This window comes from Camelus dromedarius, chromosome 32 (assembly GCF_036321535.1).
Source record: "Camelus dromedarius isolate mCamDro1 chromosome 32, mCamDro1.pat, whole genome shotgun sequence".
NCBI lineage: Eukaryota > Metazoa > Chordata > Mammalia > Artiodactyla > Camelidae > Camelus > Camelus dromedarius.
This window is the reverse complement of record NC_087467.1, coordinates 12478203-12504075: the sequence shown is the minus strand read 5'-3', so window position 1 is coordinate 12504075 and position 25873 is coordinate 12478203. Positions and strand designations below refer to the sequence as shown.

General features: G+C 45.1%; 1 protein-coding gene across 4 annotated transcripts in view; it reads right to left on the bottom strand.

Moving 5' to 3' along the window:
* Positions 1–25873, bottom strand: part of KCTD1 (potassium channel tetramerization domain containing 1) — a 158192-nt gene that overhangs the window by 8549 nt on the left and 123770 nt on the right. For all 4 annotated transcript variants that reach the window (XM_064481529.1, XM_064481530.1, XM_031439029.2 and 1 more), the window contains exon 3: positions 9948–10092. In XM_064481529.1, the coding sequence (XP_064337599.1) occupies positions 9948–10092 (145 nt within the window). The remainder of the gene's footprint in view (positions 1–9947; positions 10093–25873) is intronic.

Genomic DNA, 25873 nt, shown 5'->3' with positions numbered 1-25873 from the left:
CAGCTCCAGAACGTACCAGCGTACCAGATACCGGCCCTCTGCTCTGCTCCCGTGCGATCTTACCTGCTCCAATTAAGAAAGCATCAACCGCATTCTTGCTTAGGCTCATATCCAGCTAAGGAGAATGAGCATGCCCACAGACCCTTTATTGTGTCTAAATGATTTTGAAATCCTAGAATATTTTTATTTTTTAAAAAAAAAATTAAAGACTTTCAAAAGGCAAATCTTTAGGCAGGAAGATCAAGATCTCACTTTACAGATGTATACACTGAGACCTTGGAAATGGGGACACGGAACAAGACGGTAAATGTGGGTGGGCTCCAAAAGGCAGATGGGCCATGTTTCAAAAGCTTATTTCTCGATTAAATATCTGAAACTCAGAAGACATTTTCCCTACAGGGAGGAAAGTGATATACATAGCGTCTTCGCTTCCCACTGCTGTTGTCAGAAATTTGGTGGTTTAAAACAGCACACATAAATTCTCCTACAGTTCTGGAAGTCAGAAGTCTGAAATGGGTCTCACGGGGCTAAAGTCGGGGTGCTGGCAGGGCCACCGTCCTTCTGGGGGCTCCAGGGGAGAATCAGTTTCCTTGTCTTTTCCAGCTTCCAGAGGCTGCCACACTCCTTGGCTTGCGGCCAGCAGTCACACCGCCCCTTCCATCACATCTTCTCTGACCCTGACCCTCCTGCCTTCCTCTCTCACATCTAAGGACTCCTGTGGTCCCACGGGGCCCCCCTGGATAACCCAGGATAGTCTCCCCATCTCAAGACCCTTAAACTTAATCACATCTGCAAGGTCCCTTTTGCCACAGAAAGTGACATATTCACAGGTTCTGGGGATTAGGATGTGGCACCTTTGGGGGTCATTAGCCTACCACACATGGCTTCTAGTCCACAAAACAGTTCAAAGGCGTATTTAACTCCTAATGTACATGAAGTTTTACATGGTAGCAGGCAGGTTCTTCCCCTCAAGGGGCAACTCAGCCACTCATGTGTTCGACATCTGGTTACGTGCAGCTGCCGGGGCACCCACCCCACGCACCGCGGCACAGCCCACCTCGTGCACCCTGGCCCCAAACAGGCTTTTCCCAGAGGACCACATCCAACCCTTCCCCGGGGCTCCAGGAGCTCTCCTGCCCACGCTCGGGGCAGTGGGGTCCGCGCTTGGGTCCCAAGAAGGCAGGGTATGCATGTACCCGCAAACAAGAGGCACCAAGAAAATAAGGGGGCACGAACGGATTTTACAGTTTACATTTCGACAACAGCACTCATGGAGTAATAATTACAAACAAAACCAGATCCCTGCAAAACTTTCCTAAAAAAATTGTTTTTTTTTTTTTTTTTTTTTGAGGAGGAGGAAGTGGCCTATCACAGTTTTTTTCAGAGTTTGAGATTTGGGGGCCTCTAAAGTCTGTATTTCCCTGGCTCTGCAATACTTCCCCGAGCTAGTGTTCTTTCCTCCCTCCTCCCTCCCTCCTTTCTTTTTTTAAAGGATTTTACTTTTTAGAGCAGTTTTGTTCACAGCAAAATTGAGCAGAAGGGACAGAGATTCCCCACATGCACAGCCTCCCCAACGATCAACACCCCCATCAGAGCAACAGCCCCCAGAGCAACACCCTCACCAGAGCACTCCGTTTGTTACAACCTGTGAACCTGCGCTGACACATCATAACCACTCAAAGTCCACACATGAGGGTTTACTCTGGGTGTCGTACATTCTATGAGTTTGGACAAATGTTTAATGACGGGTAGCCACCATTATAGTATCAGAGAGTAGTTTCCCTGCCTTAAACCTCATCCTGAAAGCCCGTTCCGCCCTCCCCGCCCCCAAGCCCCTATCTTCTCCTCAAAGCCCAGACGGCCTGGCCCACTTGCTCCCTGTCCCCTGCAACCACCTGATACTTGTGGCCAGGAGGCCTCCTCCCTGTTCACTGCCCTCGACTTTCAGCCTCTCCCGACCACTCGTGTTTTCCTCGGGCAGGATGCCCAGCCTGAGATTCAACCTGATGGCCGTTAAGGGAAACATGAGTGGTGGCAAAGTCCCTCCTCTACCCGGCCACCGTCTCCATGCCCCACTCTCTGACTCTGCTACAGAAAGGCTGAAGGCCACACCGGCAGTAATGACGGGCTGCCTGGGGCAGAGCAGAAGGCAGATCCATCTGCATTCTGAAGCCACACCCTGGCTTGGCAAGTCACCTGGACACAACGCTGTAGGAGTTGAGTCTAAGTGTAGGGCGTGGCGAGAGCAGGGGATAGAGATGCTCTCTGAGATGGTGCCGGGGCTGGCTGACGCCCGCCTCCCAGTCCTCCTTGGCCACTGCAGCTAGTCCTGCCTCAGCGGGAGCGTCCCTGAGAGAGAAGGAGTGGGCCTCGGCAGGAGTACTGTGAGTAGCAGTCTCCGTACCAGGGATGCAAATTCTAGGAGGCAGCAGCTGAGACCATGGGCTGGGGCAGATGTCCTGAGTGGACCCTCTCTTAGGTACTAGGGAAGAAGAAACTTCTTGAGGGTCTACCCAGCTCCCTACTCCGCCTTCTCTGAGAAAAGTTCAACCCTCGGGAAAGGATACCTAGAAGCCATTCTGTGTTGCTCCAGCTGATTGGCTACAGCATAAGCATCCGAGCCAACGTGAGCCAATCAGGTGGTCTCTCTGCAGAACCCAGGAAGGGGAGAGAGACCCTGGGCATTGCTGGGGCAGAGCCGTGCTAGGGGCAGCATTCTAGAAGCCCGCAAACTCCCACGACCGACACCCTCAGAGCTGCCCTCCTGTTTCCACTCCTGAGAGAATTTCCCCACTAATCCTACGAGATAAACTAGAATCCTTCCCATGAATACTTCCTCTTTTCCTTAAGCTAGGACATTCTGCAGTGTCTGGAGGCACCTTCAGTTCTATAACTGGGAGGGGCTGGGTGCTACTGGTGTCTAGTGGGTGGAGGCCAGGGATGCTAAACAGCATCCTACGATGCACAGGACAGCTCCCCCAACACACAAAGAATCACTTGGCTCCAAACATTAATAATGTGAGGTGAGAAACTCTGAGCTAGACAGGGATCACGTCTGTTGCTGCCAAAGGAACCCAGATCGCACCCGATCCAGTGGTCAGTCCTGGCATCATTAGTGGTGGTCCAACCACATGTGTTTGCTGATGTGATGTGACACGAAGTACACAGCATCACTGCAGACGTGTTCTTGCCAAAACATTTAACTTAAACCCATCAAGTCTTCAGATGCAACTTGCATTTTACAGAAAATGAGAGGATAGAGGAATGAGCTCAGCTGGCCCTGTCTCCTCAGCAAGTCAGCATCATATAAAAAAGGGCTCTGCCACATAATAATTTTTAAAAAGGGACAGACCTAGATTCAGTGAAGTCCTGGATCAGATACCAGCTTGGAAAAACCGCCCAGAAAGCGCATTTTGGGGTCAACCAGGGAAATCTGAATATGGTTGCAGTATTAGAGGAAATACAATTTGGTTACAATGGAAAGGTAGAGATAACTGTCTGAAATAAGCATAGAAGAGGACCCAGAAGCCCACACACAGAGATTTTAACATTGGCAATCCCTGAGTGGTGGGGATATACTGTTCAAACTTTTTTTTGCTTGTGTATATTTTCAAATTTTATACAAAGTACATATACTTCTTCTATAATATGAAAAGATTTTTTGAAATAACTAATAGATTTTCAAACTGAAGCCAGGGAGAGGTAAGTTGGGGACTGTCTGCCAGCAAATTTTTCTTTAAGACATTCATCCAGACCACAAAAGATGTTAGCAACATGGAGGACACTTCCAAAAATGTTCAAAACACAAGCCTAGAAAGAGGTAATTTTGTGGTTCCCCATCAAAAAAGGAACCAAAGCTCTGGACTCCTGGTGTACCGGGAATTACAATTGTGTGCGTGTGTTCATGCGTGCGCACACATGCTCATGCGTGTGTGGGTGTGAGCAGAAAACAGAGCAACCATGAACAAGGCAGTACGGTGGGGGTGAAGGGAAGAGGGACAGTCATATCCATGATAAAACACCGCAGGGAAGTTCCACAATCGCTTATCTAGGGAACACATTCCAACGCCTTTCAGTGGGAGCAGGGCACACGCAGCTGCCACTTAAATGGTGTTGTGAAGTATGAAATTATCTAAATTGTTAAATGGGTATCTAGCTCAGACAGCACATTTGCAAAATGAGATTTTAAGGGGCGTAGGATGCTGTGATTTCAAGATTTCATGCGTTTGCTCAACCCAGCATTAAATAGCTGGAGAAGGAAGCAGGTAATCAAGGAACACGCTCCCCAGCAAATCCAGTCAGAGTCTCTCCACAAGCCAAATGCCGTGTCCCTTTTCCAAGGTCAGGGAAGAAACTGGCGGGGAAGAAAGAGAGGGCAGACTGAGCGCTCAGCTGCGTGTGCCTATATCTGTGATTTTGCACAAACTGCTCCATCATCATCCCCAAGAGCTGAACCTCAGCTTCCTTCTGCTGCTCCTCCAGGTTCCAGACTCCCTGTGATTTACAGCCCGTCACCCAGAGGCTCGTGGGAAACAGTCCAGGGCCCTAAGTGAGTTTCATTTGACATGCTTTTTGTCTTCTCCCTCGAGCGTGGGCTATGGTTAAACCCATAGCCAATTAAAGGGTGTGTTCTGAAGAACAGCAGGTCCTTTCCAAATCCCAAGGGAGCACAAAGGTGCAGAGAAGCGCCAGCTCAATCCTAGCCAGCGGGGGTGACTGGGTGAGTCCTCAGCAGACTGTCCTCTGCAATCGGCCGCAGGTGAACTCCCATGTAGGGGTTTTTCTCCCTCCAGCATCTAACCTGAATGTTCTTGGAGGAAAAATAATGCCTGCCACATCTGACTGTGTTTCAAACCCCTAGCTCTGTGTCTGGAACATATGCAGCTAAAAACGAACGGCTACTACCATTTTCGAACTGTAATTCCCCATAAATTATTTTGTATTTCCTGGAGCCTGCATCTCTATTAATCATGGGAATTATAAATTAATATTACCCTGGTAAGTAGCTTAGGATGATGATATTATATACATACAAGTTTTACTTTTTCCATTTAGTCCTATATGGTTTTAAATAGAAGTTCAGTGCCTACTTATAGTTAGCTTCCAGTCTCCTATGACTTTTTTTTTTACCTTTTTCTGCTACGTTTAAATTAATACTAAGCAATTATCATGTGTCCAACACACAATGTCCTTTAAAAAAACATAAAAATGCCCCTGTTTCTGACACACTTACAAAGTAGTTAAAGAGTAAAGATATACACACAAAATACCTAGAGTTCAAATATAAGGAAGTATCTGCCCAGGTATGAACCAGAATCCGGTTTGAATGTGAGACCCACTTCATTCAATCTACTCATCCATCCACGTGTTCATCCGCTCAGGACTAAGCCAGTGTGACAGGTACTGCAGGCTAGCTTCCCCAGAGCCATTGTCCATTTCTCTCACTATAAAGACTGAAAAGGAAAAAATCACCTTTAGGTCTCTTCTGCAGCTCAGGGAGGCTCAGTTCTAGCCAGCGAGTTAGTATACTAGGAATCTTCCAACAAGGACAAAGTCTTGTGAGTTATAAGCCTTCTGCCCTCCCTCTTCCTGCCTTGGATGAGGATGTGATGCCTGGAGCTGTGGCAGTCACCTTATGACCTTGAGGTGACAAGCATGAGGCCAAAACGTCAACACTGAGGAAGACAACAAAAAGACAGAGAGTCTTGTCCTTGATAACATCACTGAGCAGATACCACTGCCAACAACCATGGACCTCTGACTTCTTATGTGAGAAAAACAAATCTCCATTAGTTTAAGGCACTGTTGACTGACTATTTCAACACTTGTAGCTGAAAGCACTTGTTAACATACAGCTAGGTGTATAGTGCTAAACAACAGAGACAAAAAATTATATATATACTGTGTGTGACTACAGAATCAGAAGGTATAGGCAAATCTAAGCTAGACCAGACACAGGACAGCTTAGTGATGAATCCGCTGAGCCCTAAGTGACAAATAAAAGCCAGGCCAAGAGCATCAGACAGAAGGAACGGTCTGCTCTGGGTGGGGCAAGCAGATGGCATGGCGTATATGCAGAGGAGGAGCCGGGTAGGGTGGGCAGGGGCCAGAACCTCCTGAGCCCTGTGGGCTCTGATGAGGAGGTGCTATGGTCCAGGACTGGGAAGCCTCTGCAGAGTTTTAAGCAGGAGCAAGTCACGATACACTATGTTTGGAGTCCCTTGGTGAGGGATGGGGTGGGAGATGGAGGAGGGGGAGAGGGAGAGGCTGTGACTCTTAAAGGACAACAGGAGGGACCCCCGTCATGATGGAAACGTTCTGCACCTGGGCTGTACATCCCGGCTGTGAGGCTGAAGTATAATTTTGCACAATGTTATACTGGGGGGAACTTGGTAACACGGGATCTCTCTATTACTTCTTACGACTGCATGAGAAGCTACAATGATCTCAAGAGGGAAAAAAGGTAATGAAAAAAAGTGTCCCCTGGTTTCAACATGGAGAGAGGACGAGAGAGGGAAAGGATGGGACTCTGAGTCACCCGGAGAGCTCTCTGGCCTTGGACTGGGGAGGGCGTATGAGAGGGGAGGACTGATCCGAGAAGTATCCGGAATGACGGATGCATGTGGGATGGTCCGGCTTAGAGCAGGGAGGTGGGTTCTGGTACTTTCACAGAGACAGGACGCGACGGAAGAGGAGCAGGTTTCCCGGTGCTGGTGGCGGGAGAGTGGGAGGTGGCACTGGCCAGCTCATGTTTGGACAGCTCAAGTTCAAGGAGCCAATGAACAACCTGGGCAGAGGTTCTGAGTGGGCATCTGGAAATGCAATCACCTTAACATAGACCAAAAGGTGAGATTTCTCTCCTCTAGCCCCTCTCCCACTTCTGCCTGCCGTCGAGGAAAACACGAGGGAGGGAGGGAGGGAGGAACAGATGGCTCTCTGGCCGCTGCCCTGTCACACACTCAGCCCTCCCTCTACTCGCTTTCTTGCTCCCCCGGACCTACTGGGGAGCCAATGCCCGGCAGCGGGGCGCCCGCTGTGATGAGAGGCCGGGTCACTGCAGACGACGTCGGTGCCCATGTGCTGCAGCTCCTTTCCCCTCCCCGACTCCATCCTTCACGCCCTGTGCCCAGTGCAGACCTCGGCGCGCTTCCGATCTCCACTAGGGCCCCCGGCCGCTTTCTTCACCGCTCCCTGTTCCCGCCAGCTCTGCCGTCCTGTCCCAGCAGGTGCGGCCCCAGGTTTGGAGCGAGGGCTGCAGGTAGGAGACTCCCTTCCGGCCGCTAGGACCACGCTTGCCAGACGGATGACGTGGCTCGAGGGATGGAGGGGAAGGCAGGAAAGGGCCTCGAAAGTTGGCGGGTAGAGAAAAGAATGTACACGTTTAAGAGCATCCTCGAAAACCGTCTAGGAAGGGGCCGTGTTGGTGCCTCTCAATACGTCGTCCTTCCTGAGTTGGAAAAGATCACCGCTGATGAAGCTGCAGGCTTTCATTGCACGAACCAGCTTCACGCGTCTGTAAACGCTGGGATCACGCTCAGCGCCCGAGGGGCGCCCCCGAGAGGCCCCCGGAACTGCCGCCGGCTGGGGAGCAGCGGGGTCAGTCATTTCCTCGGCTCGTTGCAGGGCTGCAGGGAACTGCAAGCACTAGTTGCGGCGCTTCCTCTCTTACTTTTCTGCCAAATGTGTATTGTTTTCATGTAAGATAAATGCGTACACGGTACGACTCTTTACACGCTCTTTTCCACTTGGCTAATCATCCCGGCACGTGCCCCACTGTTCAAAGTCCTGAAGGAGAGGCGGGATGAGAGGCCCCCTGATCTCCTGTTAACTTGGGGTCTATTCTTCCAGATCTTTTTCTATTTACAAACACACACGCATCATTTTTTACATACACAGAAACCTACGACACATATTCTGCAACTTAATATTTTCACTGAATAAAATCTTGGTGATTTCCGCCCCCACCACACATCAACTATTTCACAGCATGAATGTTCTATAATATCTGTAACCATCTGCCATTGTTGAACATTTTTAAAATTGAGCCCACTTCTTGCTTTTACAAATATAACTACATTAAACATCTTATGTACATATATCTTTGCTTATTTGTGTATTATTTCTGGAAGATAAACTAATAGACATGAGTCGCTAAATCAAAGAGTGTATCTGTTTAAAAATTTTTAAATTACCACTAAATTGTCCTTCAAAAATGTTTAATAGCTTTCACTCCCAACCACATTGTATATTCCCCAACACTGTATATTACCAATTTTTTAATCTTTGCCAATCTGATGGATAAAAAGAGGTATCTCATTTAAGTTTTGTTTCTTTAATACTACAGGGGTTGAACATCTTTTCAAATGTTTATGGCAATTTCTATGCTTTTGGAAAATTTTTGTTTAAATTTCAGTATGTTTTCCACTGGGTTGTCCTTATTGATTTTCAGGAGCTCTTTTATGATGGATATTACTTTTTGGTGCAAGTATTTCTTCTAGTCTGACTCTTGTTCTTTATGTGTATGTGGTGTCTTTAATGCAACATTTGTTTTTCTTTTTTAAAGGATGCCTTCTGGGTAGTAAGTCTTGCTTAAGTAGGCCTTCTCTGCCTGAAAATTATGCTTGTGGAAATTCCTTGTTATTTTCTTTTAATACTTTTATAGCTTTAATTTTTATGTTTATTCCTGGAATTTTGATGAACTTATGAGATAGTACACTTTTCCCAAATGTCTTGGTACCCAGTTGTCTCAGAACCAATTACTGACAATTCCTCTGTTTTCCCACTGGTTTGAAATACGGCCTCTATAATATATCAAATTCCTATATACACACATATCTGAACCCTACTCCGCCCTGTTGATCTACGTGCATATTTTTAGCCCTGCCAGGATCACACTTTCTAATCACTATAGCACCACAGTATGTTTTGATGTCCACCATTGCCTACCGTTACTATCACTACCAAATATTTTTAGCTATCCTTGAGCATTTTTTCCCTTCCACACAAACTTTATAAATGGGTGCAATTTCATTAAAAAAAAAATCTGTGACTTAAATGCCTTTGCATTGAATGTATAGGGTAATTTGGGCACAGCCAACATCTTAACAATATTGAGGCTTTCCATTCAGGGACACAGAATGTCCCTTCATTCTTGTTTTAAAGTTGTATGGTTTGTATGGAGAAATCTGCAATTTTCTTTTATCAGACTTTGCGTATTTCTCAAGTTTATTGCTAGGTGTTATAATTTTTGTTGTCATTGTAAATGGTATATTTTCCCACTATATCTTGATTGACTTTTGCTATTCTGTTGGAAAGCTATGGATTGTAACATATTGATCCTGAATGTAGATGCTTTAATGAGTTCTTTATTAGTTCTAATAGTATTTAGTTGATTCTTTAGAATCTTCTCCTTAGAGAAGTATTAACAGCTACAGAGATAACATTTTTGTATACTCTCTTCTAATATTAACATTTTCTATTTGTTCTCCTTGTCTAATTTCATTGCCTAGAGTTGCCAGCACCATGTAGGACCAACTTTAACACTTGTCAGTAACTTTAAAAGGGGATAATTCTAAAATTTTACTGGTAAGTATAAGGCTTGCTTTACATTTCTGGGAGAAAAAGTCTTTATTAAGCTAAGGAGGTTTCCTTTTATTCTCTGCTTCACTAAGACTTATCAGAAATAAGCTTTGAATTTAACTAATTTATTTTCAATGTGTTAAAATGAATTGTGACTCAATTCTTCAAATAAAAAGCAGTCCTCTTTCGGTTGTGTAAAACTTAATGACCATATACTCTGTTTCTTGAAGACAGTATAACCATGAGAGAGACCTCGGATGCCATTAGAGTTGGTATATGTTAAAAATGTAGAGCTGGAAATATCTTTTGGAGCATATCAAAACAAATCACATATTTACGCTATTGGTAATTTAAGATGAATCCCTCACCTTGAAATCATCGGGAATGAGGAGTTTTGATGTTCGTAGAAAATTCAAGATATATCTGAACATCTGTCCGTCTCTGTCAATGAAATAGTGCTGTTTGAGACTGTCCAAAACAATGGGCTCTGTACCATCAAAAAGTCTTCCGATTCTGTGATAGGAAAGAGGGAACAGTGAGGACAATTAGAATTGCTTAAAACCACTAAGGCTAAGAGCTGCTGCTTTGTGTCACTGTCAAAGGTGGCACTTTTGCAGATGACAGTCAGGAAAAATCACCTGTTAAGCAGTTATGGTTCTCTAAGAAGTACTGGTCCCTGCTTGATAAATATCTCAAGACCAGACAATTCAAAATGATCTCAGGCTTTCTCAAGTAAATTCTATTATTCAACGTCTTTTACCTGTAGAGAAAATGTTCCTGACATGGTGATTATGGCTAAGCGCTGTCACTGTAATGAAAGATCACGTCTTTCCCTTTGTGTTACTTAAAACAAAACTTTGCTGCTCCTTAAAAAAAAAAAAACTACTGTTTTGAAGTGTCTTTTAAGCAGATTCTATGAAAAAAAGCAATTTTGTTTTTAAGAAATCTGTTTTCTGAGCTTTCCCCACCCATGAATTTCAAACTTTCTAAAAAGAAAGCAACGCCTATATGCTAACATCTACATTTAATTATAAAAAAGAATAGTTAAGAATATTATTCATTTAGAAGAATATGTTTTCCATTAACAATATACAGTCTCGTTTCTTAGGTCTCAGCAAAATTCATTTGCAACAGCCAGGAATCATTATAAAATATAAATATTAGACCACCCCAAAAATACGAGCTCGTTCTGGAATGTAAGTGCCTATGGGTCATTTTTAAAAACAGGAATCCATAATATGTTTACCCATTTATAGAGTTAACATTGGAAAAGTGTGCTACAGTTGAAGTGCTTTGTATCCATTATCATTTATCTCCTTAAGGAAGGCTAAACCTACACTCTATATATTTAGTACATACTCAACTAATAGGACGTGGTAACATCTATACTAGGAATAAGCAGAGAGCATGCTGATGACAAATAAATACCCTGTATCAGAAAACAGGATTTACACACTTGAAATCACTTCCTTTACCAAGAAGTGCATTTACTTTCATTAACAGTATAGGCAGAAAATTTGCTCCATTTTAAGACAAGCTTCTGTGGACCTCATCACAAGTCTCTGATGTGGAGCACCATTTTATTGCTTTGATGATGACTCTGATTTGAAGATGATTTTGAAATCAGACATTTTCTAATCTGGCTGTTGAAATGGGACCGATGGAATGGTAAATCAGTAATTCCATTCCTCTTAAAATATCACAAACAAACCAACAAATAGGAAAGCTGCTTTTCGCCCTCCCCAAAAAAGAAAGACTTGTGAATTTCTGTTTCAATGAAAATCTTTCAAAGATAATTAGAAAATTCATGTCCTACCTGAAGGTAGTAAAGCACAAAGAAGAACAACTAACTTGTCAGGTCATATTTCTAAAACTCAATATATTTTTCTCACCTAACGTTTTTGACCAACATTCCAGAAAATGAGGGTGATCGGCCAGGGTACAGATTACAACCATCGTAGGATTCTTTTACTGCATGCTGCCTTGGCATTCATTTCTCACTAACACATCAATCAAACAGTAGACTATATAAAAAAAGAGGCTGAATGAAAATGAAAACACACTTAGTCACTTATTTGTAGTGTTTCCAGGACAGTTTGGTGCAGCATGGGAAAGAATGAGACTTGTTTGCCTATTATTAAAACATTCTGCTCTTCACTGTCAATGATAAATTTACAGTTGACAGGGGAAGAAAAGGGAACTATATTTATTAAGTGCTTTCCAGAGACCCTGCACTTGCCTAAGCACTTTATGTATGCAATAAATCCATTATCCTCCTTTTAAAGATGAAAAATAGGCTCAAAATGGTGAGTAACTTGCCCAACTAGTTAAGTAGCATTGGGGGATTTGGGCACAGTCCGTTTGATCTTAAAGGGGCCTCCCTACAATGATTGGAATGAAAAGAATTAACCACTACTGAATGAAAGCTTTTGGTCTAGAGTTTTCATTTCTATCTTACACTTGTTCAGCAAGAGTTTTATAATGAAATCCCAATGGGTATACTGATTATTTTTGTGGCCTGGAATAAATTAGTATCAGTGATTACAAGGCACTTTACTAAGGAGGTGAAAAGTAAATATTTTACTTTAAAATAAATTCCATGCTTTTAATTCTTAAATACTCATTTTCAAAATCTAACCTTGGAAGGTCGCCAGCACGGAATAAGTGATTAATAAATCTTTACTACGTGAGTGAGTAAAGAGGTGACTGAGCGAGGAGGGGAACAAGGCAGGACCATTACAAGCTGTAATCTGAGTGAATCAACTTCTCTGCGTCTCCATTTTTTATAAAAAATAAAATTGTTTCAGTTTACTTTATAAAATTACCCTTTTCCTCAGGGTTAATGAAAAAAATCAGAAGGGATCATGGCACACTCAAAAAGAACACAGCAAAAGAAGATTATCTCAAAGTAGCAAACAGAACTTTCCACGAAAGCAGCTCTTGGAAGGCTGCAGGCAGTACAGAGTACAGGATTGAAGGAGCAAAAAGTTCAGTCTTGGCTGAAGTGTATCGTTATAGCCCTTTCCAAGATAGTAGAGACACATCAATTAAGAGGTTTTTAGGATACCACTCAAACAAAACAAACCAAACCCACCTCTAGCAGATACAGGAAACTGCACACAGCTGGACTCAGAAGCACCTTCACATCTGACTGGAATGAAATAGGAAAAGATGCAGAAGAAAGAGGAGAGAAATGTGGAAGGAGACCCAGCGCGGGGACAGGGAGGTGGGCAGCGGTGAGAAAGGGTGCGAGTGGCCTGGGGAGAAGGCCTAGACTCCACCAAGCAAGTGAGGAACCCGCGGGGGTGGGCCAGGGCCCGGAACCCCTTTGGCCCCGGAACCTTTGCTGCGAGCTCGCGGCAGCCTGGGGAGGGCGTGCTTGGGGGACCGGAGGGCGGGGAGGGCGTGGCCTGAAATTGGTGGGAAAACTCTTCCTGTGGAGGCTGCGTGGTCTACGCGGGAGTCGAGAGGGAGGGAGGGTCAGGAGCGAAGAGCGCCTGGGCCGCACGGCTGCGCATTCCTGACAGTGAAAGCCCCCTCGGGGAAGAAAGAGGCCCTGTGTTTCAGGCAACAACTGTTAGGATTAATAAAAGGAGGCAGAGTGCTGCTGATTTCTGCAAACTCTAAAAGGAGAAAGGTTTTGAATTTGTGAAAACACGGCGGAAGGGCAGGGTGGTGCCTGTGATCGTAAAATGGGGTCCCGGCCGGTCTCGAGATTCAGTGTGCTGTGAAAAGCATTGTTTGGCTAAGCAAATAGAGGGGAACCTCGACACAGGCTGTATTTCTTGTGGACATATGAATGGAGTTACAAATCAACTGCAGTGATTTGTAAACTCTGGTGCCTGAAAACTATGTGGAACTGATTACAGTTTACTAACCTCGGAGAACATTCCTGTTTTTCAACTGACCAAGACCAAGCTGGCTCCGGATGATGTATGGGCTGCCCTTTTTTTTAAATTAAAAAAAAAAAACAAACCACTCATTGAATCAAGTGGCAATGTTGAGAAAAACGTCCTTCCACAATTTTCCTTTTATTTTTTGACTTTTTTTTTTTTTAACATTGTGTTTTGGGCAGTTTCAAACTTTATGCCAAAGCAAAAAAAAAAAAAAAAAATAATAATAATATAATGAACCCCCACGTGTCCATCCAGCTTCTAAAGCTATCAACTCTTGTTCAGTCCTGTTTCACCTATACCTCTACTCCTCCCTCTCCCGCTCTGGGATTTTTAAAATAAATTGCAAATATCCTATCATTTTTATCTGCCAATATTTCATTAACTAAGAGGATTATAAAGGTCACAAAAATATGCATTAACACATATTGAAATATATTCCTCTTTCTTGCTTTTTAGTATTAGCACTCTGGTGATTACTCTCGTTTATGGAGCAAATAATGCCGTCCCAAATCTCCAAGGAAATGAAGCTTCTTTTGGTGAAAAGTTAGTCAGCTTCCTCGCTATGACTCCCCCACCCCTGGCATTAAAGAATGGTCTTAAGTGAAAGAGAGTATAGGGGTAGGACCTGACTTACCTAGTTCAGTATGAATCAGTCATTAAGAATTTATTGTTTCTTGTGTATTCATTCATTTACAGGACCTGGTTTCTCTAATTTACTGTGACTCAGTTCCTTAAGAATTTCTTTCCTTTTTTCTTGTGTAGTCATTCAGTTATTTGTTCATTCTTCCCACCAGAATTCACTCAGCCTGATCATGTGAAATACAGGGGATGCAGTGGTGAATAAGCCACACTCCTTGCTTTTGTGGAATTTAAATCTGTGGGGCTGGGAGTGCAGATTAAGTACATTTTGATCGAGTGTGTCAGTGGGTATGCAGAGTGGGCTACAGGAGGACACAGGGAAGAAGAAGAAAGTTCATAGGAGAACCTGAAGAATAAGCAGAGTGGGCCAAGTACAGGCGTGGGAGGTTAGATAACAAAGGAGAGAGGTGGAGAAGACATAAAGGCTCGAAGGTAGAAAAACCTGGCATGTGATTACTCTCCGCTGGGGTGTAGAGACAGGCCAACTGAAAAATGAGGCTGGGGCAACAGAAGTCAGATCACAAAGAGCTGTGTAAGCCTGGTCAAGGAGTTTAGATTTCATTCCAAGGGCGATGGGGACCGATGTCAGGCTATGCTCTCAGCGGTGTTAAGGAAAAGAGCAATTGAAAAGTGAGACAATCAAACTACAGTATCTGAAATCACATCTCCTCGCAGAAGCAGCCTGTGGCTTATCCAAGTCCTGTTTCCTTTGCCTTACTTTTTGACTGTGTCATTTACATAGAGCAGTGCTTCTTAAGCCTGGCTGCACAATGGAATCACCTGGGAATGTTTAAAAAAATACTGATGCCCAGTGCCAGATATTCTGATGTAATTATTGGTCAGGGTTAGGACCCAAGCATCTGGATTTCTCAAAAAGCTCCCCAAGGAAGTCTAATGTACAGCTGAGTTGAGAACTAGGGCAAGGGAGGATGAGCAGAAAGACTAAAGAGAAGCAAGTCAACACTGTCGACCTGAGATGCTCTCAGTTAGTCATTCTGTCCCTTTGAAGTGTCATAGCACTTTTTCGTAAATAGCCAACCACACTTTTACAAGTGAAGGATCTCCAGGATGACCTAGATCGACCTCCCATTCTAGCAGTGGAGAAATGTAACACTCAAAGATGCACAGCTGGCTAAACACAGAGCAGGCTGTAAGCCCCCCATGCTGCCCCTGGGGTGATGGGCAGAGGATGGTCACATCCAAGCCCCTGGAGGGCAACCGCTCTAATGCTAGTTACTATTTATTGAATAGTATTAACAAAGCGTGAGCTGCCTGTTTTATGGCCTTTACCTCGTTTCATTCTTACAATGATCCTATGAGGTGGCCACATTATACCCATTTCACAAATGAGGATGTTGAAGCCCAGAATGGCCGTCACCTGGCTTAGGCTCCAACCGAGGTCTCATCCTAAAGCCTCTGTTCTTCACCACTGAATATACTGCCTCTTCATTTATAATTTCAAAAGACAAAGGCAAAAACAAATGAACAAGGAGACAACAAATAAACAATGCCCTTTGGGAAATGCACAGTTTTTATACAGTTCAGTAAGAGTCTGCTAATGTTGCACCTTCTCCCAAGAAAGCTTGATTATTATCAGCTTTGTAGGGAAGCTAATTTACTTAACAGTTGGGATACAAAAAGTTGAGGCTTGGGGAAACTGAACTGAATCAAGCCAAACTGAACCCAAACACCTCAAGACCTCAGAGGCTATGTTCAAACTGTTGGTACAACCATGACATGATGGGGCAGAAGAAGGGATTGGAAAGTCAGGATTCTTAGGACAATGAAAACTTCTTCTGGGGAGAGGAATACGCATGAGGTTCTAACTCCATTTCCTCGCAGCTCTTATGCTCCATCGTGTGCTGTGCCCTACATTTCATCCTGCCAACCCATGTGGGATTGTCACTTTACAGCTAAAGAAATTCAGCTTGGAGAGGTTTCCAACCCTTCAGAGCTCCCTACACCCAACAGTCCTCACGCTGCCTAGGGAACACCGTGTCATGCGACATGTACGTGCGGCACATAACACAACACCAGGCCCTACTTTACCAGAAGCAGGCGGGTTAATCCTTTCAACTCTCCGGTGGAGCCAGTGCACACATGGTAATTACAGGGGAGGGAGGAGGCAGAAGGGCTCATGGTGGTGCCAGCGCTGCAGGACCAACTTGCCCGGGGAGGGCGGAGAAGACCCCGCCCAGGGGTGGGGTGGAGAACAAAGACAGACGGATAAAGATGGTGAGAAAAGGGCAGGACTGGGGTTGTGGGAGCCTCTCACCCACTCAGCTCTCCTTGGCCAAGAAATGGCTTTTCTCTTCACCTCTGGGTTTCCCAGCCATGGAAAATATGGTCTGAACTTGAGGAAAAGATTTCCTTTAGTTTCTGGCCCAGATTTATTTTGCTGGCTAAGAGATTCAGAGGCAACTTCCAAGTGACCTCTTCAGCACAACTTCTGGGGGATACTTTTAAATTATGAAAGCGACACCTACTCATTGTTGAAAACTGGAAAAACACAGAGGATGAAGCAGCAAAATTCAGAAAAACAACCTGCCAGGAGTCCACCAATCAGTAGAACAGTACTTAAAAAAAAATCTGACTTACAGAGTATTTTTCTATAGAATAATTTTATCTTCAGAAACGCTTGTGGCTTCATACTTTTTAATGTCTACTAACCCAAGTTAGTAGCTTGCCAACCAGAGTTCTGTCCTAATAGCTGAAGCCCAAGGGAGGTAGAGGGCTGGGTGAAGGTGTGTGTGTACCTGTGGATGTGCACTTGTGTGAGTGTGTGTGTGTGTGTGTGTGTGTGTGTCTGTATTTGTAGGTCTGGGTAGACAAATGAGAGGTATGTGGGGAGCAGTCACTGCAGGTGGAACCCTGGACGCGGAAATAGCAGGGAAGGAAGGAGATACAGGTAGAAAAGTCAACATTGCGACCAATGAGTACCCTGCCCTCCTTTCTACTGAGATGGGCAAAGATGGAAACACAGTGAGGGGAAGGGAAGAGAAATGCTAGGTTGATACCTGAAACTTTTTAAACTTGAGGGTTCTATATTGTATTTTCTCTAGTTTTGCATATATTTTTAAATGTCACAATACAAAATTTTTCTTAAAAGGGGGGGACAGGAAATGCTATGCTGGGTATTATTATAAAAAAAAATCACCAGTCAACTTACTGTTTTAGAAACCTTAATTATCACAAATAGCATTTATAAGCAAATTATAACTTTTTTTAAAAAAAAATCTAGGAATAGTTCTTTATAGTTTTTGCCACTTGGGAAGTTTCATCTGTATTTCATGAACACAGATAAAAATAAATTCAGAGCTTGTTACAGAAATGGACAGAAGTAATTTAAGAAAATGGAGAAAATACCTTCTAAGTAAAAGCAAAGCAAACAAATTCCATCTACTTATGGGAAGTAATGATTCCAGTATGTGCTCCCGGCGGCAGCATCATTTTCTATGATGCACAGAGCTGAAGAAAGTAGGGGAGAAAGGAAAGGAAAGTTTAAAACACAAGAAGAAGTATGAGAGCCCCGACAGTCCCGGAACTCGGCCTTGTGGGGCACTGACCTCAGGAGCCCGGGGCCACAGCGGGCCTGCTAATCCTCCAGAAGCCTCACGAGTCCTTCCCATCGCTCTGGCTAGAATAGTTTTCTGAATCAGGAGGGTTACATTGACGGCTGACTATAAGAAATATATTGTTGTAATTAACCTGATTTCTTTTAAAAATCCAGAATTTATATAAGTAGGCTTTTTATTTCTATATTTATTGAATGCCTACCTGGTGTTCCTGGTGCTCTGTTGGGCCTTTTGAACTGAGCATCATACAGTCCTATTGGGTGGCATGGAAGGACAAAGGAGAGGGACCCAGCCAGCCTGGAGCAGGCAGGGAAGGCTTCCTGTAGGAGGCAGTGCCTGTGCTGGGTCGTCAGGATCACCAGGTGTAAGCAGAATGGCACAGGGGCTTGGAGAAGGAATTTTAGGCAAGAAACAGCATGATGGGTGAGGCGGGGACCTGGCACGAGAGGAGCATCTCTCCCCAGGCATCAGCCTGAGCAGAGCACATGAAAGCACAAGAGCTTGGGCGCAGTGCTTCCAGTAATGTCAGTGCTTTCAGGAGCCCCCCGACGATGTTCAGCTCTAAGACTCACAGACCTGGGTTGGAATCCTGGCTTTACCACCTTCAAGACCAAACCTGTTTGAGTTTTGGTTTCTTCATCTGAGGGATGGGATAACACCTTGTCCAAAGGATTCTTATGAGGAATAAATGGATGTCTTGTAAGAGCTACATTGACTGAACATCCACCACATGACGGCACGGCACTGAGTCTCCACAACAACCCTCCTAGACGGACACCGTCACCCCCACTTTACAGGTGAGGACACCGCACGGCTAATCAACGCCCAGCGCAGAGCCACGGCCTTACTGCCCCGTGGTCACTCTGCCCCTCGGGCAAGCGCTGTGCCCGCCTGGCCCAGGCTCAGTAAATGCTGCCAGATTTTCATCCTTCAGAGAGTATGTGCTGCACCAAAACAGAATTCGATTGTATGTAAAGTCCTGTTGTGCAGCTTGAATTGGAAGAAAACTTTTAAGATCACCTGGTCCTGCTCTTTGGTTTGAGCAAGTGTCTGTTTAAAAATGATTTCCAGGGCAAACGGCTATTTTTTAAGATCAGTCCTGGATCAGATCGTCATAATGTCCCACGGGAGCCCACGTTGGTATTTTCGGCTGCAACGGTTTCTGTTTAGGTTTCTCTTGCTTTCTCTTCGGTCAGGCAAGCACGCACATGCGCACACCCCCGCCGCCCACTCCATCCTCCTCCCAGCAGGCTGTTCTGTATTTGACGCGTTCCTTTTTTCTCTTGATTTAATAAAACTCTAGCATGTTTCCCATTTTACAATAATAATCACTATTCAGAGAAGCAGCATTACAATAGCTATTTTTTTTTTTGTTTGAGGCACTCTGCTAAAAACTATGGATTATCTGATGTAAGCCTCACAACACCTCAGAGGTACTGACAGGTGCTGTTTTGATGGCGGTGATGGTGACACTGAGGCACAGCGCAGTCGGGTAACCTGCTGAGGGCTGCTGGGCTATGCAGTCTCTCGTCCCGGAAGAGTGGGGGCCGGCCCAGCCTCATCGCTGTCCCCCACTCTCAGGGTCCGCGGTCCCAGAACTCCTGCCATCCTTTCTTTCTCACGCAGCCCCCCTCCAGCTTTCCTGTTTCTAGTTTCTTGTTACATAAGTGAATTCTTTCACATGTGTTTCCACTGAATTTAACCTATTTGTGAGTGGCTGTTCTTATTCCTGGAATTCTGGGTACTGGCATCCTCAAGTCTTGAAGGAGTGCCTTCTGAGATGATGAGACAGTCCTGACTCTGCCGTCTCTGCCACCAGTCTCTCTAGGAAATGGAACGGACTCAGCCCATCCCCCCGAGAGTGTGCTGTCCCAGTGTGCTGTCCTCCGCCACACTTTGAGACGATCAGTAACAACAGGGTGTGGAGTGGAGCCTGTCCCCATTTCCTCGGGTGTTTCGCTGTTCCAGACTGCTGGAACTGGCTTACAGGACGTCACAGGAGTCCCTCCAAATTAAAAGCATCCTATTAATTATATGACACTATAAGAGGACCGTGGCGAAGCCAGCTGTTTCTATTTTCAATTTAACAGCTTTTTACTACTTGTAACGGGGCCAGCAAAACGGCAGTTTACAATGAAGTATTTAAATATTTTGCTTAGTACCTAAAAGTGAAAATCCAGAGGCTTGACACAGTGCTTAATTAAAAAAGAATAAGAAAAGGTGATTTATCTAAAGATTCATTAAATGCTTTTTGAAAATGTACCAGAAGACATATGGAAGAAAATAAGTAAATTATACTGACTCCTTTGTACCCCTTTCCTGCTCGCTCTCTCTCACACACAGACACATGCGCGCACACACACAGTCATTACTGACACCACTCAAGGGTCTTACAACAGCAACAGAGTATCATGTAAATACTCAGGAGTATGGAAAGGTGGTTGGATGAATGAAAGTGAATTATTCTGTCATTGTATGACTTCAAAGTGGCTAGGAAGCTTCTTAAAAACACTTTCAGGTGACAATGAATATATATATGTTCATGTATAACTGAAAAATTGTGCTCTACACTGGAATTTGACACAGCATTGTAAAATGACTATAACTCAATATAAAAATGTAAAAAACAACAACAAAAAAAAAAAAAAAAAACACTTTCAGAGACTAGGCTTTGAGAAGACAAAGCCAAAAGGAGGAAATTTCGCCCCGGGACTGTGAGTTACCTCCTTAGAAGAAGGAAAGAAAGCCGCTAATTGGACAAGAGTCCTATTTACGTGGCCTCAGAAGTATCTAAACATTTTAAAGAATACAGAAAATGTCCGCACCACCCTTTTGTTGAAAACAATGTCTAACTGCCTCTTCAAATCATGGTGGATGATGAGCCTGGCTGGCTCTGTTCTCTGAGAAACTTTAAGATTTCAAATTTATGTCGCAAGATTATTTACACAGCCACCAAATCAAAGTGACATGTGAAGAATATGAAGTTTCTATCAGCTCATGATTCAAAGACAACATCGCTGGGTGTGTGTGGTTGGGCAATGAGGAGGGTGGCCGCTGACAGCGCCTGCCTTTGGCTGCGGCGTGGTTGCCAATGTGCTGTCATAGGTGCGTGTCTTGTGGAACCATCCACGCCCTTCTGGGGCTCAGGCTTGGTTTATCACAGTTTAAGAATTTGCCCAAAGGCGCCCAGCCAGTCCATAGACTCGCTGGGCAGGTGGTGTGTCCCCGTCCCTTCCAACAAAAATCAGAACCAAGCCCTGTGCTGCAAAACATTTAAAGGAACAAAGGTATCCCAGCTGAAGACAAGAACTTCTCATGCTCCCTCTTCCTTTTCACGATAGACACAGAACAGGGCAGACCGCAGGAGCCATCTGATACACTGCTTCCCACACCGCTTATTCCCAGACCTTCTCGTTTGCAAGCCCTGAGTGAACAGTGCACTAAAGCCAAAGCTTACTTTACAAATAACTACTTTCTCAAATCTACTTGAAGGATTACAGATAGGTTCTTCAAGAGCCTGGGAGGATGTGTCCTTGGAGATACAGACTGTATCGACACTGTTGGGTTTTCCTAATCATCACAGACGTCTGCCAGAGTGGAGACCAGAGCTTCATTCACACTGAACGTGGTTCCCCACGTTTGCTGGCTTGTTACAACCTTTATTCCAGCCCATTTTAATGTGTCCAACAGTTTCCTCTGAATTCCACCCCTGGTGCCATCTGGTTCCTTCTGCAGCACATCAACAAAACGGTGATGCCTTGATGAAGTCCCTCCCTTACGGCCCCTAAGATTATGGGTCAGCAAGACACACTTAAAAGACACTCCTTTTCTTTTTCTTTGATATTGACTATTTTGCACCACTTTGAGACGAGGTGCGTTTTCATTTTTTAGGTAAGCTCTGAAGACTTTCGGGCCTTCTGAGCTTTTTTTTTAAATCAACTTTTGAAGGGGTGGCAGGGGCCTGGCCAAGCCCTAATGAGGCTGGGTTGGAGTTCTGGAACACGTTCTGCTCAAATCAAGCAAACAGGTTTGGGCGAGTCCAAATTCAGCCCTTGGTTATGAAGCCCTCTGAGCCTGGCGAGGTCTGCGGCTGCTTGAAGGTGGTGGTTAGCTTCTACGCACAGTTGTAATTTATCTTCCGAGTATGGGGAACACAATAAGAAAAGCTGCACCAGAGTCAAAATACTCATTACCACTAAAAAAGATAAACAGCCAGGTCATTACTAAGCAAACCAACATACGGCTTTTACGTGGCAGCAGGCAGCCATTATCCCAGTGACAGAGGCATTTCTACTGACACTGCACCTTGATTAGATTCAGACGGTCCAGCAAATAGCTGTGATCATTGTGGGACTGGAAAAGAGTTTTTAAACGTTTTATTTATTTATTTATTTATTTATTTATTTATTTATTTATTTATTTATTTATTTATTTATTTACTTATTTATTTCCGCAAATGGGATTGCCACCGAAATGGAGCTTCGGGGTGTCTGCCTTTGGAATATGACTAAATGAAATGCATACGCCTCGTAAGAGCACATCTGACTTCTCATCCCGCACCACCTCTCACACGCCCGCATCCTCCCACCGGGACCACCCCGGCACCTGCAGCAGCCCACACGGCATGCGTTATGCACCCGCTTCAGCCTGCTGCTGGGGGGCGGACAGTTGCTACTTTCTATCCCAGGTACCTTGAGAATAATCATTCAGAAGCAGGAGAGCGATAATTCATCCATTTGAGGCTATACATCCCGCATATTTCCAATGAAAAGCAATGGCATTTTAATGAGTTATTTATATATTAACAATAGAACGAGCTGCCGGACACGCAAATGCGGTGACATGGACTCTTCTATGACCACAGCCCAGGTTTCAGCAGAGGGCATCTGTGTGTGCAGTGGACCCACAAGGGACCCTTCAGTGTCACTTTCTGAGTTTTTTTTTTTTTTTATTTCTAAGTCCTCAGAGTTTACATGCAAATTATAACATCATGTGTTTTGGTTCTGAATAGATGCTTCTCTTTGGAAGTTAAGGGGGTAAAGTTTTATTTTCTGTATTGGCTTAATAAAAAGGACTCCCCTAACTTTAGAATAACTTGCGCATTATTTTACTCCAGCCAAGAATACACACAGCACAGACACCCCACTGTGTCCCGACCCCGGAGTGCTTCCTCTGATGCAAAGAGAACGCGTGTCCCTTGAAGGAGATCTGGGAGGACGGTCTCAACAGCTACGAGAGACACAAGGTTAACACTGGGGCGCGTAATATTCCTGCCCACACAGCTCCCAACGTGGCCAAAATGCAGTCTATCTTTTGGAAATTCACCTGAAATTAATATTGGTTCTCATCTGCTGTAAAGAAGTTCTCAAACGAAGCCCTCAATCAGCATCGGAGTTTTGTGACCAGCAGAAACTCCAGGGTGTGAGGAACAAAAGTCAGAGGAGATTTGTGAGCTGGGTTGTATAAAATAACGTTGTCAATTTTTAGCCCTTTTACTGGAATTGTTCTCAAAAACACAGTCAAGAGGAGCTTATTTTTCACATATTAATCTTGTACGAGATTACAGGAATCTTCTTAAAATACCTACAAATTGACTTTTCAAACAAGTGACTAGAACATGTAGCTTATTATGACAAAAGTGCTTCTTGTATGGCAGCAAACACAGAGCAAAGCGACCTTGGCACGGCTCGATGACCCCGCTCATCACGAGGGATCAACACGAGCAGAGTCAGGACAACCATCCCTGTGCTGAGTCTAGGCCAGAATCAGTAGGAAAAGCTTCGCTTTGACAGCGTGTCTGCGGCCACGCCCCCGCTGTCGCTGCTGCGCTGCACGGTGATGCCTTCCCGTTTTACTCCCCTCTCTGTAGGTCCAGGGCCCACACTCTGAGATGCAGGCGGGTCACCTGGATCTCTGCTCATTTCCCTCACATCCTGAGATACAGAGGGCGGGCGGGGCCCAGGAATCTGCATTTTTTCAAGCCTCTCTGATGCTTTGACCCTGATCCGAGGGGATCGGGGAGCAGGTTATCAGCTGGAGAAAACATTCTGAAGGCAGGTGTCACCCTTCTGTTAATCTGGTTCACGGGTGTCTGGGTTGTAACTAGATGGATCTGTTTCCTTCTCCTTACTTTTCCCCTGCAGGGAAACTAGACTAGAAAACCCCTTTCTTCTCTTCCTTGAAGAAAAAAGGACGTTACTCTTTGCCACTCAGACTGGACTAGGCCTGCTGTTAAGGCCTAACGTCACCCCAGCAGCTGATGATTCCAAGCATTCGGCCCTCATGCTGCAGCAGCCCCGTGGTGGCTGAGCGGCTCCAGGTCGTAGCAAAACTCCTTCAACATCCAACAAATATTGATCAAGCACTGCCAGGAACAGTTCCAGGCACTGGAGGCTACTGGTGGGCCCATTATTGGTTTAAAAACCTAGGGCATGGGCTTAGAGGGCAAGTTTTAGAAATAAAATTTTTAAAATCTTTAAAACAATTTTTCTGATTGGTGCATGCATGTGTGTGCATGCATTTGTGCACTGGCGCGAACCTGGGATAATTCTGCTGCACTGCAGGGCGCGCTTGTGTCTCCTGTTCCATCAGCAGCAGGAAGGGAGGAGCCCAGCACAGAGGTGGTGACTAAGACATCCGTGGGCCCAGACACCCCTGACCTGACGAGCTGCCCTGCCTGGCCTGACGCTGGCCAGGGCCCCGGCGTGCTGGAGCCAAAGCCGGGCACTGGATGTTTTGCACTGGCAAATGATTTTCTCTTCACAGGCACGAGCAAGCAGCCATCGGCAGGTGACAAGGTTGCTGGTCCAAGGCCAGCTTAGTCCCTTGCTGCGGGAAGACTGTGTGCACTGGACATGGGGGCCCCCAAAAAAGAACTTCCTGAAACATACAGGCAAATAAGAACAAGAGCCATTTAGCACACTGCCCAGTCTAAGGTGGTGCTTTTCAGACTTTTTAAAGTCATGACACACACAGGAATTAATAGCACCGTATTCGTACGACACTGGGCAACCGAAGGCTGCTCACGGCAGGAGGAGACCAGCCAGGGAGCACTGGCACGTCGGGGACTGCGGGGGTCACCGTGCGCAGCGCGACCCCAGCTCTCGATAGGGAGACTAGGTGAGGGCCACCTGGAGGACAGAATAGCTCGAGATACTCTAGAGACTTGCCCTCTTGGCTAAAGCCCACCCTCAGAACAGAGTTCAGGAAGGAGGAAGGTGGACTACAAGGCTAAACGTGGGGAACATAACAAACCCCACGGCCAGGCCCTGCTCCAGGCCAGCGACATCGGAATTTTTGCGGGCAGGGCCAAAGTTTTTTGGGTTTTGTTGTTTTGTTTTTTGTTTTGGTTTTTTTGAGTCCCAGTTGATTCTGACATGCCTCCAGGACTGAGAAGCACGTCTATAAAAGAATAAAAACCAAGGTCCTGGAGTCAGAGTGGGAGCTGAAGTCCTGGCTATTCCCCGTTTGCCAAATAAGAAGCCGATCCTCTCAGAGCTGCAGGTTCTCACGTGGGAACTGGCTAACTCACAGCCCCTCCTGTGAAGTACAGAGGTGATGCAGCCAGCCCACCCTTAAACCCAACTTTCTATTTTGAATGGCTTTACTCAATTGATGACTTTCATTGTTTTGAGGATCTGGCCTCTGTGTACAATATTTTATCCAGTAACTAATTCATATGTTAAGCAACCTTTGGAATGTCCACTCTGCAGCAAGCCCAACACTAGGTACCGAGAAACAAGGATGAAAACTAAGGAAGAAAGAGCTTTCCGGGGAGAGGCTTTCTGTTTAAGCTGAGGCTGAGTTCTTGGCAAGGGAGAAGTTACTAAAGATCAAGACAGTGACCCACAGTCCTGTCCCGAGTTGTTTCGCACTAAATACCCAGTGTTACTCGCTGCTGTCACTGCTCTGCCATCAAAGGTACGGCATGGGTGACAAGGTGGCCACACCTTCTCACCTTCTTCCTGGTCTGAGGAACGCACTAAGGGATACGCCGGCCTCATCAGTATTTGCCTCCAAGGGGCTTCTCCCCACATTTCCTTGAATATCTGTTAACTCTCTACTTTGGTCAACACCAAATGTAACTTCAATCATCACCAAATGCAAAAGTAAGGAACGTGTGCCAAAAACAGTAGGATGGTTAATATCACCAGCGAGGTGATCTGGAGATGGTGGTCTGGCCTG